General features: G+C 35.6%; 1 protein-coding gene across 2 annotated transcripts in view; it reads left to right on the top strand.

Moving 5' to 3' along the window:
- Nucleotides 1-16650, top strand: part of GUCY1A1 (guanylate cyclase 1 soluble subunit alpha 1) — a 36708-nt gene extending 20058 nt beyond the window's left edge. The window contains exons 2-9 of one of the 2 annotated variants that reach the window (XM_026088244.1): nt 1655-2066; nt 5375-5436; nt 6889-6947; nt 8013-8722; nt 10329-10814; nt 11324-11467; nt 13586-13740; nt 15992-16456. In XM_026088244.1, coding sequence (XP_025944029.1) covers nt 1818-2066; nt 5375-5436; nt 6889-6947; nt 8013-8722; nt 10329-10814; nt 11324-11467; nt 13586-13740; nt 15992-16193 — 2067 coding nt within the window. In that variant the 5' untranslated portion in view covers nt 1655-1817 and the 3' untranslated portion in view covers nt 16194-16456. Of the gene's footprint in view, nt 1-1654; nt 2067-5374; nt 5437-6888; nt 6948-8012; nt 8723-10328; nt 10815-11323; nt 11468-13585; nt 13741-15991 lie in introns of those variants that run through there. The other variant, XM_026088245.1, reaches the window with a different exon arrangement.

The following is a 16650-nucleotide window of genomic DNA, read 5'->3' on the forward strand; positions in this document are numbered from 1 at the left end:
ATCCAATTAAGTATAGAAAAGGTGGATCTTTGGGTTTTTTTCTGCTTTTCTTTTTTTACTGAAGTAATTTGAGGTTATGTAATGACTCCTGAAGAAAAATGCTTTTATATAGACATAACAATACTTATACTATAAGAAAAGTTTTATATATATATATATATAAATATATACATATTGAGTGTGGTTCTTGCTTGAAAATTTGCACTGCCTCATTTGCCCCACATGCAGCAGTAAAAAATAAGACATTACTGATATCCATGCAGTAGAAACAAATGAGCATTTTCTGTATAAAACTGAAATCAGAAATATAGAATATTATTTAAGCATTCTTTGCTCCCTTGTCATTAGCATTCTGTTTATTCATTCTTAAAATAATACTTTAATAATTTTGATAGATGTCCCCTAGAAGCTGGCTTGACAACATCAGTATTATGGCATATTTTACAAGGGCCTTTTCTGCCAAACATTTTTTTCAGCAGCAGGTCCAGCTGAAGTGGCTTCTGCCTGTTTCTCCTCTTATCCATGCCACCTGTGATGGCTCTGCAGCACTCCTCTGCTGTGCCATTACAGCTGCTTGAAAAAATGCAGTGGATAATCTGTATTAGGGAATGGGTTATTTTTAACCCTGGTCCAGTGGCTGTGTGACCCTAGAAGCCCTTTGGGTGTCTCAGGGGCAGGAATAAGTGCTATGGTGCATAGGCAGGTTAAAGCCACAATGCCTCTGAAAGAAATACTTGTACTGTATCTCCAGAGAGACAAATGTAACATTTCAGCTGCAGACTCACCAAGGGCTCTCAAGGATTACCTTGTTAGAGTATTATATAAGGATGAGGGGATCTGATTCAATGAGATAGTCCATAGAAAATAAAATCTTCAAGCAAAGAGCCTTTTCAGATTAAGTCTTACTGAAATAAATGTAACAAACGGAACAATTATTAAAATGCAAAGTTCAACTGTGTTTTCAGTGTGCTGTCTGAAAGATATCATCTGTAAAGCATAAAATCCCTTGGTATTTCCAAGCAACTGCACCAGTTATGTGGTCAGATTCCCATGGTATTAGCTGTTACCAGTCAGTGGCTTTTATGAGGGGTGCTAACCCCTGGTCTTGGATGGTCTGCTGTTCCAGTAGTACTAACTAGTACTACTTGTTCCAGCAAGTACTAACTTTAATCATACATTTCTCTATAATAGAAAGTATACCTCGGGCATCAAGTAATTGGAGATCTAAGTGTCCATAACAAACCAATTTCATTGTGCCATATCAAGTGGTTTTAATAGGTGCTTATGAAGAATTAAAATGTTTTCTGGCTAGAATTACCAGTCTGCTCTCTGCTCTTTCAGAAACCTCATTCATCAATGTGATCAAAGATATAAGCAGATAAAACAGCTCCTCTGCCTTAAATCACTAGAGCCCCAATTCAGCCAAGCAATTAACCATGCACACAACTTTAATTACTTGAATCATTGAAGTCAATAGGGATTATTACATGCTTAAAATGCTACATGAGCCTAAATGTAGCCTTCCACAGTAAGGTCCTAGAAGAGCCATTATTTTAATGCAGGCATGGTAAAACTGGCACATCACAGGAATTTAAAAGAATAAACAATTTCTTTTTTTCATTCTTTAATTTTTTTCTTTTCTCTTGTTTTGTAGGGGCATGCATTTGTTCCTGTGGTGATTTATAACTACCAATAATCTTGAACAGTGGTTGCCTTATCTACTACTCTGGTTTATTCTGCTCTTGTTAGTAAACAGAAGAGAAATATTTAACACAAAGCCAACTACTCTTATTCTCAAAAGAGAGACTTCATACAGTATGTTCTGTACAAAACTGAAAGACTTGAAGATCACAGGGGAATGTCCTTTCTCCTTACTGACTCAAAGTCACATTACTGATGAACATGAGAAGGACTGCACAGAAGACAGCTCCAAAGCAGCTCAGCCCATCTGCAAAGAAGTCCATGAACAAGATGCTCATGGAAACCTTCCACAAAGGAAAACAAGCAGAAGCAGAGTGTATCTGCATACATTAACGGAAAGCATCTGCAAGCTAATCTTTCCTGAGGTAAATAGATACTCATACTGATAATGATATTTTACTAGCATTTCAGTAAAAATATTTAAAATACATTTTATACAAGCCTTTAGATGTAAGCCTTTTCAAAGTTGTTTTGGCTTCAAAGTTTGTGTTCTTATACAGTTCTCCATATATTAAACCCTCATTTCATCCTTTTCCATTCTTTCTGGATACAATTTTACCACAATCAATTTTGTCCACTCTCATACCATCCCAACCATTAAGTTTCCCTATATTTTTACACTGTATTTGCAACCTTCCGCTGATCATCTTAATTGTTTCTTTAAAACATGTATTTCTGTAACAGTTTTTTAATGTATAGATACAGTGAGAGAAACACCACCTCGTTACCTAATTACTTAACTTACATGCACATAACTGAATCCATACTGCTATGAAAATTAGCCCTTATCACAAAAATATTAAAACAGCTGTTTTCATCTGCTGTGATACAGACTTCTGATATATTATTTTTAAAACCTTCATTGTCTGTTTAATGCAAGAGAAAATACAAAGCATTTATTCAGGCAAATAGTTCAATTAAAACTAACAACTTCCCTCTTGAGTGAGATTTAATGAAGCTAATAGACTTAAATGAGTAAGGATTACAGAACTTGACACCTAGGTTCCTGTTTCCCCACAGCAGGAGCCATTTCTTACTCTCTGTCCTGTACAGACTGAAGAGAATAGTTGTGCAAATAGGAAATGCAACAGTAATACTGAAACACTGAAATAATAATACCTTTTAAGTAAAATGAAAAAGGCCTACAGTGGTTTCACAAAGGGATTCTTATGTCCCTGTTCAACTCCACTAAAAACAGGCACAGTGCATGCACAGTGGTTTGCTTGAGTAGAGACGAATACTGTTGTTTGCCTTTGTCAAAAGAACTTGGTGAAGCAGTATTTAAAAAGCACCTGCATAATATTCAATACTTGGAGCTTGCCTCAGGTTCTGTGGGAAGTGTGAAGGAAGCCTCTGGTACATATTGGGACTGCACAGTGAATGGTCATCACTGTACAATCACAAAGTTAGTTGTAATTCTGTTACTTGTACTAAAGACATTCAACATATCTTACTAAAAGTGCTGGAATGTTGTTAAATCCATTTGCAGATCTGTTWTGCAATTCTTTCACCTCTTGTCTTTTTGCTATAACTCTACACCACCAGTTTCTGATAGACTACATTTTACCTCTGTCTGCTGTATTTACATAGAAGACATTAATCCCTTTAAACCAATCTTTACTTTAAACTTGTAAATGTAAAGGAAAAGACTCTTGACTCACAAATGAACTGGCAAAGTGCCCTTTTCTACGGTGTGATGATTTCAATTTTAAGTAAGATCTTTTCTGTAACCTTCTATTTCATCTAATTTTATTTTTAATATATAGTTTTTGGTGGGTTTTTTTACTAAATAACTGATATCTTTTCTTTAAAGAGCAATATAAATGTATGCAACTGCTTATTATAGAAACACAGTAGGCTAGTTTATCAGCCGGGACAAAAGATGGGTAAAGTCAAAGATATTAGGATTATTTAACCCAGGAGCTGCTGTAGTTCAAGGCTATTTGCAGTTATTGAAATCATATCCATTGGAACTTTATCCAAGTATAGCAATCCATTTGCTGTCTGTTTTGGGATCAAGACCTAAGCATCTTGACTGAATCATCCTCCTTCATAGAAGGGTTTATTTTGTTTAAAAGCATATTTCTCATTGCCTAGACACTTCTGTGGTGCCCTACTTACCAAGACAGACTAGCATTACCTTCTTTCCAATTGGAAATTCCCAAACATGGAACCATATCATGACCCCAATCGATTCATGAACTTCTCATGACATCAATGAGTTGTGCATGGAAGACCAGGGCAGAGCATAATCCAGAATAACTTTTGAACAAATTTAAGATAAAATGTCATACATGTGATTGTTTTATTTTCTTGTTTGGGGTTTTTCCAGGAATACAGAGAACACTGCTTGGAGATAGGTAATGATTTGGATGACATTGCACTTACTGCAACTGTTTATACACAGATGTGATTTACATTGTGTTTACATATGTGGTAAAACAGTTGCTCCATTTAAATTTTGTTTGGAAAAAGACTTCAGAATATATCACCTTTCTTTCATATGGTATTTTCTTCTGGTGTGGGAACTTTCCTTCTGGAAACATAACAAGCAAAAGATGTAGTAGAGAAGGCTAATTTCCTCTGGGAATGAGAACCAGAGAAAAGCCAGACCAAAGAAACCCTCACAGACAAATTCTAACATAGCAGTATGACCGTGTCTGTGTGGGAAGTTTGGGTTTTGAATGCTCAGAGAATACATACCTAAGACAGCTTCACTGGCCCCAAACTATTTGAAATATGCATGTATGGAAAGCGTAACATCTGTATCAGTTAGGAATTGCAGAAAGGATATGGAAGCATGAATTGAGGTAAATTGTACTGTATCTTCATGATAAAGTAATAAAAGGTCTTTTATTACTGAATCCTTTTACAAAGGTTATGTACTATGACTAGGTTTTCATCTGGAGGCTATTTGGGTTTGCAGAGTATACAACCAAAACTCTTCTTTTTATACAAATGTAAAATAAATGGTTCAAACATTGTCTTGAAATGTTATAGTCTTGAAAACAGAAAAGGAGGTGATCTGAAGCACAGAATGCTCTCTTGATCTTTTATAGCTACTTCAAAAACGCTATTTGTTAACTTTTCCAGTTTCTATCTTGACACTTTCTAAAATTGCCCTGAAAAATATTTTCACTCTGAATATTCCAAGAAAAGTTAGTAGTTAGGAGAGCCACTTTTTATTGTGTGTTGCTGTGGGTACAATTCAGAATATAACTAGTTTTTTTAGGCGAATATACTTTAAATTGAAAACATATTCTTTTTACACTGGCATTTGTATTTCTTATGGTAGTTTTTTGCGGGGTAATTTTTTTTTGATTTGTGCTTTGTGATAATGTAAAGTTGCGGTGATTATATTTGTTTTTTAGCAGCACTGTCTTTATTGTTATCTGACAACTTGGAGGTAAAGCACATCACTGTATTTAAAATGCACAACCAGAGTGGCACATCAGCTAAGAGGGGTTAATTATAGTGGTACTGGAGTTGAAGACATCAGCATAAACCAAACCACAAATATAGAAAGGGTATGCCTTTTTAACACCTATACCATCTTGAAAAAATGTTAGTCCTGAATAAAGCAAATTAATTCTTCTCTGCATAAAAATGTTACTCTCATGATTAGATTTTCAGCAGTGACATTTTAATCAACATACCTTTCTTTCTTCCCCAGTTTGAAAGGCTAAATCTTGCACTTCAGAGAACATTAGCAAAACACAGAATAAAAGAAAGCAGGTAAGTATGTGTAATGGGTTTGCGACTAAACTTCACAGCAAAAATGTTTGGCAGAGTTTGTTAAGGACTGGGGTAGTGACCGGGAAGCAGGACTTCTGGAATCTGTTTTAAATTACCTTGTTAATCTGGTATGTGACATTTCATGTCATGTAAATCAATTATGATTTAGTTTATTTTAAAATATTCACAAATATTTAAATTATTGACAAAGTTGATTTAATGGGCAAATTTAGCCACATTTGTGCAGGGACAAAGGCAAGGACTTTCCTTGTCTAGAATGGGAAGTGTTTTGGAGGAACTTAGAGACTACTCAGACATGGGAGGGAAAGGTGGATATAGTTGTCTTATTTCACAACAGTCCGATGACCCTCTAATAGTAAATAAAAGAACATACGAATATAGCCCAGTATTTTAAGATACTCAGAAAAGACATTTAAATGCAGATGATTATTATTTATATGTACAGTACCAAAGAAAAATTTTGGCTCTGATACAATGAGCAATCATACACTTACAGACACTGAGGTAGTACTTGTTTTCACTGGGCTCACTTGGCTTCCGTTCTCTGTTTCTGAAGAACTCTGGGCTTGATTTTCAGCACTCCTCAGTACTAACCCAAAATTAATCATTTCAGCCGCAATACAGAGTGAGAAATTCTTAGCATCTCATTATATACTGAGGATGTCCTTTACTTAATGCACCTTAGTTTAAACCTTCTTTCCAAAGAGGAGAACAACAATCAAGTTGGAAACGACACACCACAATAAGAATAGATAATTACAATGTAGCATGTACATTATATTTGATATTTTCGAAGTACTTTACATATATTGACTAAATCAAAGATAGCCAGTCAGATACTATATTACAATTGCTGAAGGGGTTATTGATAGGAGTATTTCCTGTATCTTTAATTCTGTATTGCTTCTTGGAGTATTAGTTTGAAAATCAGTATGCTATTCCAGATGAAGTAATAATGCAAACATCTAAACATATGTATTGCTTTTGTATATAAATATATATAAGATATTTTGGGTGAAGATATTCAGAAAACATGTATCAAAGGTTTATCACTTATATGCAGGTTGATCTAAGCTACATCTCCTTCTCAACATTTTGGGTCTGACATTTGGGTTGATGTTCATTGACCTCAGAGAATTCAGAGGGCTACAGTCTTGTATCTCAGGAATCTGGATTACTATCAATGAATGGGTAATTTTGAAGTAGAGTTGCTATTGGTATTATTGGTGAAATTTATCGCAAATGCATAGGGTAATCTAATATCTTATCATGACCCTATTTTGTATTAATAAAAAAATGCCTATTTCATCAGCAAAACTTGATCTTGACACAGTAAGAACAGGATAGATAACTTCTCTTACATACTAGTTTCACTATAATGTTTGTCTTAATTTTCAGGGGGGTTTATTTATATTTTTCTGATCTTTACAGAAACACTGGGGACAGAGAAGATTTTGAAAAAATAATCAGTGACCATGCTAATGCAGCAGGTAATGTAAGCTTGTTTAATAATATAAAAAAAACCTAGTCTTGTTTCTAACAAACAATTTCCTTCATGTGATGGCTGCAGTGATGGCTGACATCATGGAGGCTAATCTGCGATCTCTGCAATTAACAGCCCAGAGTGTCAAAATTTGAGCTAAAGAGCCAAGTTTTTCAAGCCTGGGCTGTCATAGATTCATATACCTCTAAGATTCAACGTCTAGAGGGAGCTGTAATATACATTCAGTAATAAGTTATTGTTTGATCCATTACATCTTCTGAAGGAATGCCAATTTATTCTAATCTGTGGGAAGAGAATTGCTTTAATTTACAATAATGGACCCCCTTAACTTCATCTATACTACTAGATTAACATTTGCTGGAACTGAAACATGGTCTTCTATACTCTTAAACTGTTAAACTGGTCCTGGCACACATATGACCCATGCCAGATAGCACCTTCCCAAATGATTCCTAGGAAGTGTTTGGGGAGTTGGGACATTCCCAATAGTCAGATTGCATGCAGCTATCCTGTTTAAAAGAGCTTACTAGCAAAGATGTGAAATTTTTTGTGTCCATTGGCCTCAGTGCCCTGAAAATGTTCCTAGGGTCATCTAATTCACTGCATCAGGCATAGTACTTATGTCTGCATGCGTGCACAAACACTAAACTGAATGACTTACTTTACTCCCACTTCTAATCCTTATTTTATTATTTTCTATTTTTTATTCTTATTTTATTTCTTTATAGCAAGCTTAATATCCTGGGTTAAAGGCTATGCCAAAATATGCTTTCAATTTTAGCTGAAATTGGCTTAGTCTACATCTTGACAAAGAACACTGAGTCTTGGATCTTTCCAAACTACAACCTCTAGTCTCCCTGTTTTCTAGGCACCAGGTAGTACGCCTTCATCGGTCACAGCTGGCCTCCTAAATAAGAGGCCCCTCAGGGCCCTGGTGCTGGACCAGGGAAGAATATTGCTAATTTGATTTGGTCTGGGACAGAAAAAGCTGGGGAAAGTCTAAGATTCAGCACAATGAGCACAGTTCTGACTGAAATGTGGTTCCATGCAGGTATTCCCGTGGACAGTCTAAGGGAATCTCTTGGTGAAGAGCTATTCAAAATATGCTATGAAGAGGATGAACACATATTAGGGGTTATTGGAGGAACTCTTAAGGACTTCTTGAACAGTTTTACTACTCTGCTGAAGCAGAGTGGCCATAGCCAAGAAGCAGGAAAAAAGGACAGGCTTGAAGAAGCCTCTATATTATGCCTGGAGAAAGACCAAGACTACTTAAATGTGTATTATTTCTTTCCTAAGAAAATCACGAGTCTTATCCTATCTGGCATTATTAAAGCAGCAGCTCATATTTTGTATGAAACTGAAGTAGAAGTGATGCTCATGCCTCCTTGTTTCCATAATGACTGCACTGAGTTTGTTAATCAGCCTTATTTGCTGTACTCTATTCAAGTTAAAAATGCAAAACCTTCCTTATCTCCATGTAAACCAGAGTCTTCCCTTGTGATTCCTGCCTCTGTGTTCTGTAAGACTTTCCCATTTCACTTTATGTTTGACAAGGATATGTCTGTTCTACAAATTGGAAATGGGATAAGAAGACTTTTGACTAGGAGAGAATTTCAAGCGAAGCCTAATTTTGAAGAGTATTTTGAAATTCTTACCCCCAAAATAAGCTGCACTTTTAGTGGAATTATGACAATGCTGAATATGCAATTTACTGTACGAGTGAGAAGATGGGATAATACTGACACAAAATCATCTATGGTAAGCAGCTTTTCATAACTATTACTTCTGTGAGTACTTTGTTCTCTTGTTTTGGGACATGCAAGATACAGTTAAAATAAATAGCCACAAAAATAACATAACAGTGAATTTTGCAACAGCTAATACAATTAAATGATAATGATTTGTTACAAAGACACTCTAAGACTAGGGTCTATGCTAATCAAAGTTCTTAAATTAATCTAACAAAATGTAATTCAGATTCTGAAGCTAATATTCAGTCAAAATTATTCTTTGCTCAAGTAAAATTTGACTGTTAACTTGACTTTATTAAAAAAGAATAACTTAAATATTGAGATAAAGTCAACAAACTGAGATAAACCCAATGATGAGCCATGCTCTTGATAACAAAAATGTCTCCAACACTGAGCTAGTGGCAGGAAAAGCTTTACCAAAGTGCTTTTAACTCATCTAGAAACAACAGCTCTAGGATTTGGGGGAAGGAGTAGATATTTCCTGTGCTCATTTAGCCTTTGTTATCTTGGTATCTTTGATATTTTGATATCTTCACTCATGCTATCACCAAAAATACCACATAGTTTCAGCTGATGGGATTATTCATTATTTGTGCAGACACAGTCTGTGGCAAATGACCTGGGACAATATAGGGCATTGAATATTCAACAACTGCTTTTATTCATCACTGACCTCAGCTGAATTCCAAATCAAATATATGTGAGGCACTCGAGGATGAACTACCATTTCAGACATAACACTGCAAGAATTTTAATGAAGAAAAGTAATAAAGGTTTCACCAGGTTATTAATGAAATGGGAAAAAATGTAGCACTGATTAGCTACTTTCTCTAAGATCCACTTCTGTGTTAGGCAACAGCTTAATGATTACAAGGCTAGTACAGTCTTCTTTGCTTTTGCAGGTAGTTATATATGCAAATRTCTATTAGCAAGCAACAGAGATTGTCTTCAAAAAAATGGTCTTTCACAGCAATGTTAAGCAGTGCTTTACAGCACCTTGCACATTACACGATTGAATATAGAAGAGAGCTAAAAGCAGCACTTCATACAAATACTTTTTGCTTTTTTAGATAATTAAAATGGTATATTTATTTCTGATATTTATGCCTTTTAATTTTAAATTGCAGCAATTCCTAAAGATTCTCTAATAAAATGGAAGCAGATTTTTTCACTTTATCTTACAAAGAAAGAGTAGTGCATGAACCAAACACTACAGTTATTAGTACTAATCCATAGGCTACTAATCAATAAATACAGATAAAATGCACAAAATTCTTCTTTTGATTTTTCTTTTCTTCCTAAGTTTAAACTGATACTTACTGATACCCAAACATAATTAGATGTTTATCATTAAGCTGTGGTTTAACTTTTGCATCAGAAGACTCAAGTAAAATCTAAAGTGAAACAAATTTAACTTATTTGATAGTTTTAACAGTGCTATGACTTAACACCACGTATTTTCTTTTTAAGTGACTAAATGAAAATGTAATGACTAAGGACCTGTCTGATTCTCCTATGCTTCAACAAAACTTACTTCCTTTAAATCTTGTTTCTAAACCATTGCCAGAATTGTGAACATTGCGCATGAATTCTTGTTTCTTTAACTGTTTCAGGTTATGGATCTTAAAGGCCAAATGATCTATATTTTTGAATCCAGTGCCATCTTGTTCTTGGGATCTCCTTGTGTGGATAGGCTAGAAGATTTTACAGGACGTGGATTGTACCTCTCAGATATTCCAATTCACAATGCACTGAGAGATGTTGTTCTGATAGGAGAGCAAGCCAGAGCTCAAGACGGGCTGAAGAAGAGATTAGGAAAGCTAAAAGCAACCCTTGAGCAGGCCCATCAAGCACTTGAAGAGGAAAAGAAGAAGACTGTAGATCTTCTGTTCTCTATTTTTCCTGGAGAGGTTGCTCAGCAGCTGTGGCAGGGACAAGTTGTGCAAGCCAAGAAATTTAATAATGTCACAATGCTCTTCTCTGACATTGTTGGATTCACTGCCATCTGTTCCCAGTGTTCACCTATGCAGGTTATCACCATGCTTAATGAGCTTTATACTCGCTTTGATTACCAGTGTGGAGAGCTAGATGTCTACAAGGTACAGAATTTATTACATTTCTCTGGGGTTCTGAGGCTGGAAGAGAAAGAGCGACTAAATGGCACAGAGGATAATAGAAGCCCCCAAATTATTTTGCCATAAGCATTCATTATAATAAAACTGTATTAAGATCAGCTGCAAAACAAAAAAAAATTATCAACAGAAACAGCTAGGCATGCAGCCAAGTGAGAAAACTATCAAAAGTTAGAGTTTGTAGGTCAAAAGTCTTGTTTCAATTACAGTGCTATGATTCTGCAGTAAACAGGTGATTAAAGTAGCTACTGGCGCCTGACAGCAGGTAAGCAAGGAAAAGAATTTTAGCGTCATGCCCAGCACTGTGCAATTTTTCCTTTTGAATGATATTGCAGGATTTGCCTAGGACTTATATAATTTAGCATGACAAGTCTATAGCACTCAGTCTATATGAAGATACAATTCCTACTAAAGCCACAGACTATTCTACTATATATCAAACAGTGTAACACTAAGGAACAAATATGCCTGTTTAGGTGGAGACTATTGGAGATGCCTACTGTGTGGCAGGAGGTTTACACAAAGAAAGTGAAACCCATGCTGTTCAAATAGCATTGATGGCCCTGAAGATGATGGAGCTGTCAGATGAGGTGATGTCTCCCCATGGAGAGCCTATCAAGGTCATATATTTTATTGTATTTTTATATGGCTTCGTGGTAAAGGTGGGCATCTTTGGTTGGTTGGTTGGTCTGGGGGGTTTTGTCATCAAGGAAATTTCTCATTAACGTCCTGAAACAAGTTGGGAAGGCAAGTATGTACAGCTAGAGAGGCTGACTTTGTTATTTCTATGAATGAGAGCTTTTTGGAGAGGCAAAGATGAAACAGAGATCTGAAAATCAATCCAAAAGACTTAAATGCAGTGAAATCAATAGCGGCACACTGACATGCTGCTGCTGTTGTCTCAGTAGCAATAAATCTGCCAGTGGCATGGAATATTCTGTTATCGTGTTCTAACTAGGAGACTAATCCTCTCCCAAAATTAGAACCAGTGAGAACATCAAAGTCTTCAGTGGGAAAACAGGTATAAATATGAATAACCAAAGACATGGTCTGATTGCAGTAATGCATACATCGTGAAAGTATTCTGCTGCTGTTCTTGTTTTACAGTCAGATACTTAAACCATTGGCATAAAATGATAGCCTTAATGCTGGCAAAGCTACAGTTAGATTCAGTGGTAGCTGTATTATGACCTGCTTTCAATGAAGACAGAAGCATGTACTGAATTTTACATATAGGCTTACCTCTCATTGGAAAAAAAAAAAAAAAAAGAGAGAGACCTGTGTGCATGACAAATGATGTGGGCCTTCTACTAAGTTCAAAGGTCTTGGAATGGGGTCCTAGTTACATTTAGTAWACAGATGTCTCAGTTCATCATGTCTTTCATTTGCTCACTTTTAACATTTTCCTGTTCATTCCTTTAAAAAACTTCAGGCTTCTTTGATTCTAGATTAAAGACTATTCATGTGTCTCATCCCAATGACCAAGAAAATGGTTATTTAGAGGATTACATGCTCTACATCTATCACAGAGAACAGCACTACTGTATTATAAATAAATGACATTCTGTATTTCACAAAATCTGGAAACATCTTGACAATGTTAAACATGTTTATAATTTCCACACAAATTCTGCTTCTATAATTTTGAATGAGGAATGCTACTGCATTTAAAAAGTAATTTAAAAATTATGGGAAATAATTTCTATTGTATAAGCACCTAGTAGAAGCTTCTTAGAAGAAAACTGAATCTTTCTCTATTTTTAATCTCTTCATGAAAGCATTGGTGGTTTTGCAAAATAACAAATCTGTCACACAGTCTACTGTCATTTTATATATGAATTTTCTAAGAAAGATGCCTGGCTGCAAACTGCTTACTTTAAATCAGACTTCTATATCAATATACATATTTCGGCCATCTGTTGTCTTTGCTGTTTGGGTGGATTTTGCTTTTGTTGCAGGCTTTTCTGCTTTTCTACTCAAAATTAGAAATTACAAATTCTTCATAAAGATATGGAATTCTCTGGATATGTAAAGAATAGTACAGAGTAGCAAACTTCATGCCATTGTATTGTCAGGGTGCTGTTCTGAAGAAACCATGTCTATGTATGTATAATGCATGTAAGAAAAGAATACATTTTAAAAAGAAGGAACATAGAAAGCAGCACCAGCTAGGCAAAATTCACACATCTGAGTACTAGTTGCAAAAACAGGTATCAATATGTTTGAATTGCTGCATAAATTTGATTAAATACCTAAATTCTGTACCCTGTGACTGGGATTTACTCTAGGTGGGACACTCTCAATAGAGTTCAACTGGAACTGCAGCATATATGTATTTTCTTTGCTGTTGCCTAAGACTTAATCTTCTGACCTTAAGAACAAAGCCAGTATTACTCATTAACCCTGTCACCAGTCTAACATTGTACTGTTTAATTTCTTTCAGAAAAGCATCCAAGTGTTGTAGTGACTCCTGCTGATGTTTCTAGATCAATTTACTGCCACAGAGACCAACTTTATCATAATTATGTCAGATGAAGGATGATTCACTATGAGTACAAAGTAAGGCTAGAGCAGCAGCAATGACCAGAAAACACAGATATTTTAATAAGATTACTAACTGAATTTATATTAGCATCTCAGGATTTTTTTTTTAATAGAGGAAGAATTTATAAACCAACTGACTTTAACAGTTTTATTTATTTTACCTAATAATGCTGTCTTCTGTCTTTTATTTAAAGATGCGTATTGGCCTTCATTCTGGATCTGTCTTTGCTGGAGTTGTTGGGGTTAAAATGCCACGTTATTGCCTCTTTGGAAATAATGTAACCCTTGCCAATAAATTTGAATCTTGCAGTATACCGAGAAAAATAAATGTCAGCCCAACCACTTACAGGTACAGTGCTTTACAATATACATCTGTAAAACATCCACCAGAAATAGTTAATGTAATAGTTCTTCATTATCTTCTTGTTCTTTTTTTCCCCTCCTCTACAGTACTGCTGTTTATTTTCCTTTTTCTCTTTTTATCTGACTGCTCATGATCACACTGTGGTTATTTTTAGTCAAAAGCCAGCCAGCAGCAGTAAGAAAAAGGCTGAAGCAGAACAGCTGATATGTATTTTTCAGATGTTACATTTAAAATAAATTGAAGATCTGGGATAATTTTGCTTCTTACCCTGAAGCTGTATACCTCTTGCTTTTTCTTCTTTCTTATGGTTGGCTCCTCTTTGTACCATGTGGCTTTCTGTATGAACTGGGTGTCAAACTTACACAGGTGCCCTTGAAACTAACAACCTAAATGAACAATTATTTAACTTCTCCTTATGCATCTTCATTCTTCCTTGCTTAGGGAAGGTGAATGAATAAGTTGCAATGAATCAACTGTGCTAGTGTTTAGTTTATACTGATCCCAATTCCGTTTAATCCTGTAATAGGGAACCGAGGCTGTATTGTTTATCCACTCAGATCAGACACTTTTTGGTGATGGGTATTAGGTGATTATGCAGACAGCTAGTGGGCTCTCCCACGGGGAATACAGCATGAAGAACCATGCTCTCTTCTTTCCTTCATCCTCCCAACCTAACACTCTCTTTGCATTACCCCTTTAATTGTACTTACAAATTATCTTGTAGCATGTTCATGGCTAAGTACTAGGGTCTTATGGCTGCCAGAGGAAATAGTAAGAAACTTTTGAATTTGAACAGTAGTCTATGTCTGAGCTCTAGGTCTAGGTCTGAAATTTAGGCCACTGAGCTGGTATAGACTATTGTTTCTTCCAGAGTGGCCAAAGTTTTTATCAGAATGAACGGTAGAGAGTGAATCCACTGGTAGGAAGTGATAATGCTGGCTAGGTAAAATAACTGGAAATAATGACAGAAATTGTTTCCCTTTAAGGAAGCTCTGCTACCTCTCACTGTAGCCTGGACAGTCAGCTGTTCCTAATCAGCTTTTACCCACTGCCATGTATCTGATATTGCCCTGTGGCAAGGGCCTGTGGCCAGTGTCAGACAGACCATTTGGCACAGGATCCTCTGACATGACCTGCAGCACATGCTATGTGACTTGCAGGGTGCCAAGCCACAGACTATCTCATTAGGTGATTCAGATACATGTAGCACAGGCATTAGACCACATAGTAAGTAACCTGCTTTTGGATCAGGCACTCCAAAGAAATAAAGACATAGCTTTAGCATCCCCCTGGCTTTTGTATGTCAGAATAACAGTGATGGCCAACAGTGATTTTTTTTTTCCATATCCATATGGCAAAGCAGTTTTGAATGATACTGACTATAGACTTTTCTTAAAACCATGAGACAATTTATCAACACAAGACTTGCTTATATTCTAAGGCATAAGCAGGTCTCTGCATAGTTGTGTATTTCATCTCAAGAGAATTCTTGCTATAAGCACGCTGTTCAAAAAAAAGAGAATTAGTTCTCTGAGTATCTAGAAAATATGCAATTTGTTTATAAGGTAAAGTGTTGTTACTACTGACACTGTAGGTATTTTTCCTGAGTGAATGATATGTTAACATCCTTTGTGCTTAGTGTTTTTTCTTTTTGATTCATACATTAATTCTAATCACATATTGATAACATTACTGCACCTCGCACAACTCCTATATACTGCAGTAATTGTTTGGAAGCTTAAGTACCAACTATCAATATTTATCCCTAAGGAGTGGCAATGTATGTTTTAGGTGTAGAAGATCACTGGGTTTAGTGGACCTATATGTGAAATAGCAAAATGATTAGAATTAGCAAGAGGAACTGAATAGTTTAGTTAATAAGCCTTTCAATATTTCACTAGCTGAAACATTAATTCTGGTGCCAAGTTCATGTGATAATCTGAGCTAGCTTTCAGTACTAAATCATATTTGAAAATATTTACAACAAACGTAGCACCTACGTTCAAAGCATTGAGAAAACAAAAAAGAGGCAATATTCTCGTCTGCATGGGTACATGAGTTTATGGGTTACCAAATAAATAGCTTATTTAACCTTTTCAGTAAATAGTATATAAACCTTACATTAGATTCTGTCCTGTTTTATAAAGAATATCTGAAGAATTATTGAAAGTCTGCACTTGTAGTAACAATTAGTGATTGATTCATATTTCATCAAGATGTTTCATTTTTCTTACAGGTTGTTAAAGGACTATCCAGGTTTTGTGTTCACACCTCGCTCAAGAGAAGAACTTCCACCAAATTTTCCCAGCAATATCCCTGGAATTTGTTATTTTCTGGATGCTTATATTCAAGGAACAAACTCACAGACTTGGTTTCAAAAGAGAGATTTTGGAGACGGCAATGCCAATTTCTTGGGCGAGGAAACAGGAATAGACTAAAGTGTACATTCACAAGTGTATAGAGTAATTTTATAAATATTCTGATTTTTTGTCTAAATTGAAAATTTTAAAAACTGTATGAAACATGAAAGCACTTTAGATTGTTAATACCTGAAAGCCAGTATTAAAATTTCAGGAAGTATGTCACTGACTTTTTCTTCTTCTTTTTCATAAGAAATATAGTCACTGAAATAATATTGCAACTTCACTGTTTAAAATGCTACTTAAAAGTACAGTATTTTCCCTGTGGTAATGTGTAAGTGTGTGCTATGTAACAGCTGTCTCAGTTCTACCTGTGCTGAGAATTCTAGACGTATTGTACATGCAGTGTGTCAGGAAATGTAATGTGCAAGTGATGCAGTCACATGCAGTGTTGTGAGCTGGTGCTTACCAATGACTATTAAAAATATATTTTCTTAGTGACTCCATAAGAAAAATATCATAGAAATATTGTCAT

This window comes from Apteryx rowi, unplaced genomic scaffold (assembly GCF_003343035.1).
Source record: "Apteryx rowi isolate R43461 unplaced genomic scaffold, aptRow1 scaffold_76, whole genome shotgun sequence".
NCBI classification, from domain to species: Eukaryota; Metazoa; Chordata; class Aves; order Apterygiformes; family Apterygidae; genus Apteryx; species Apteryx rowi.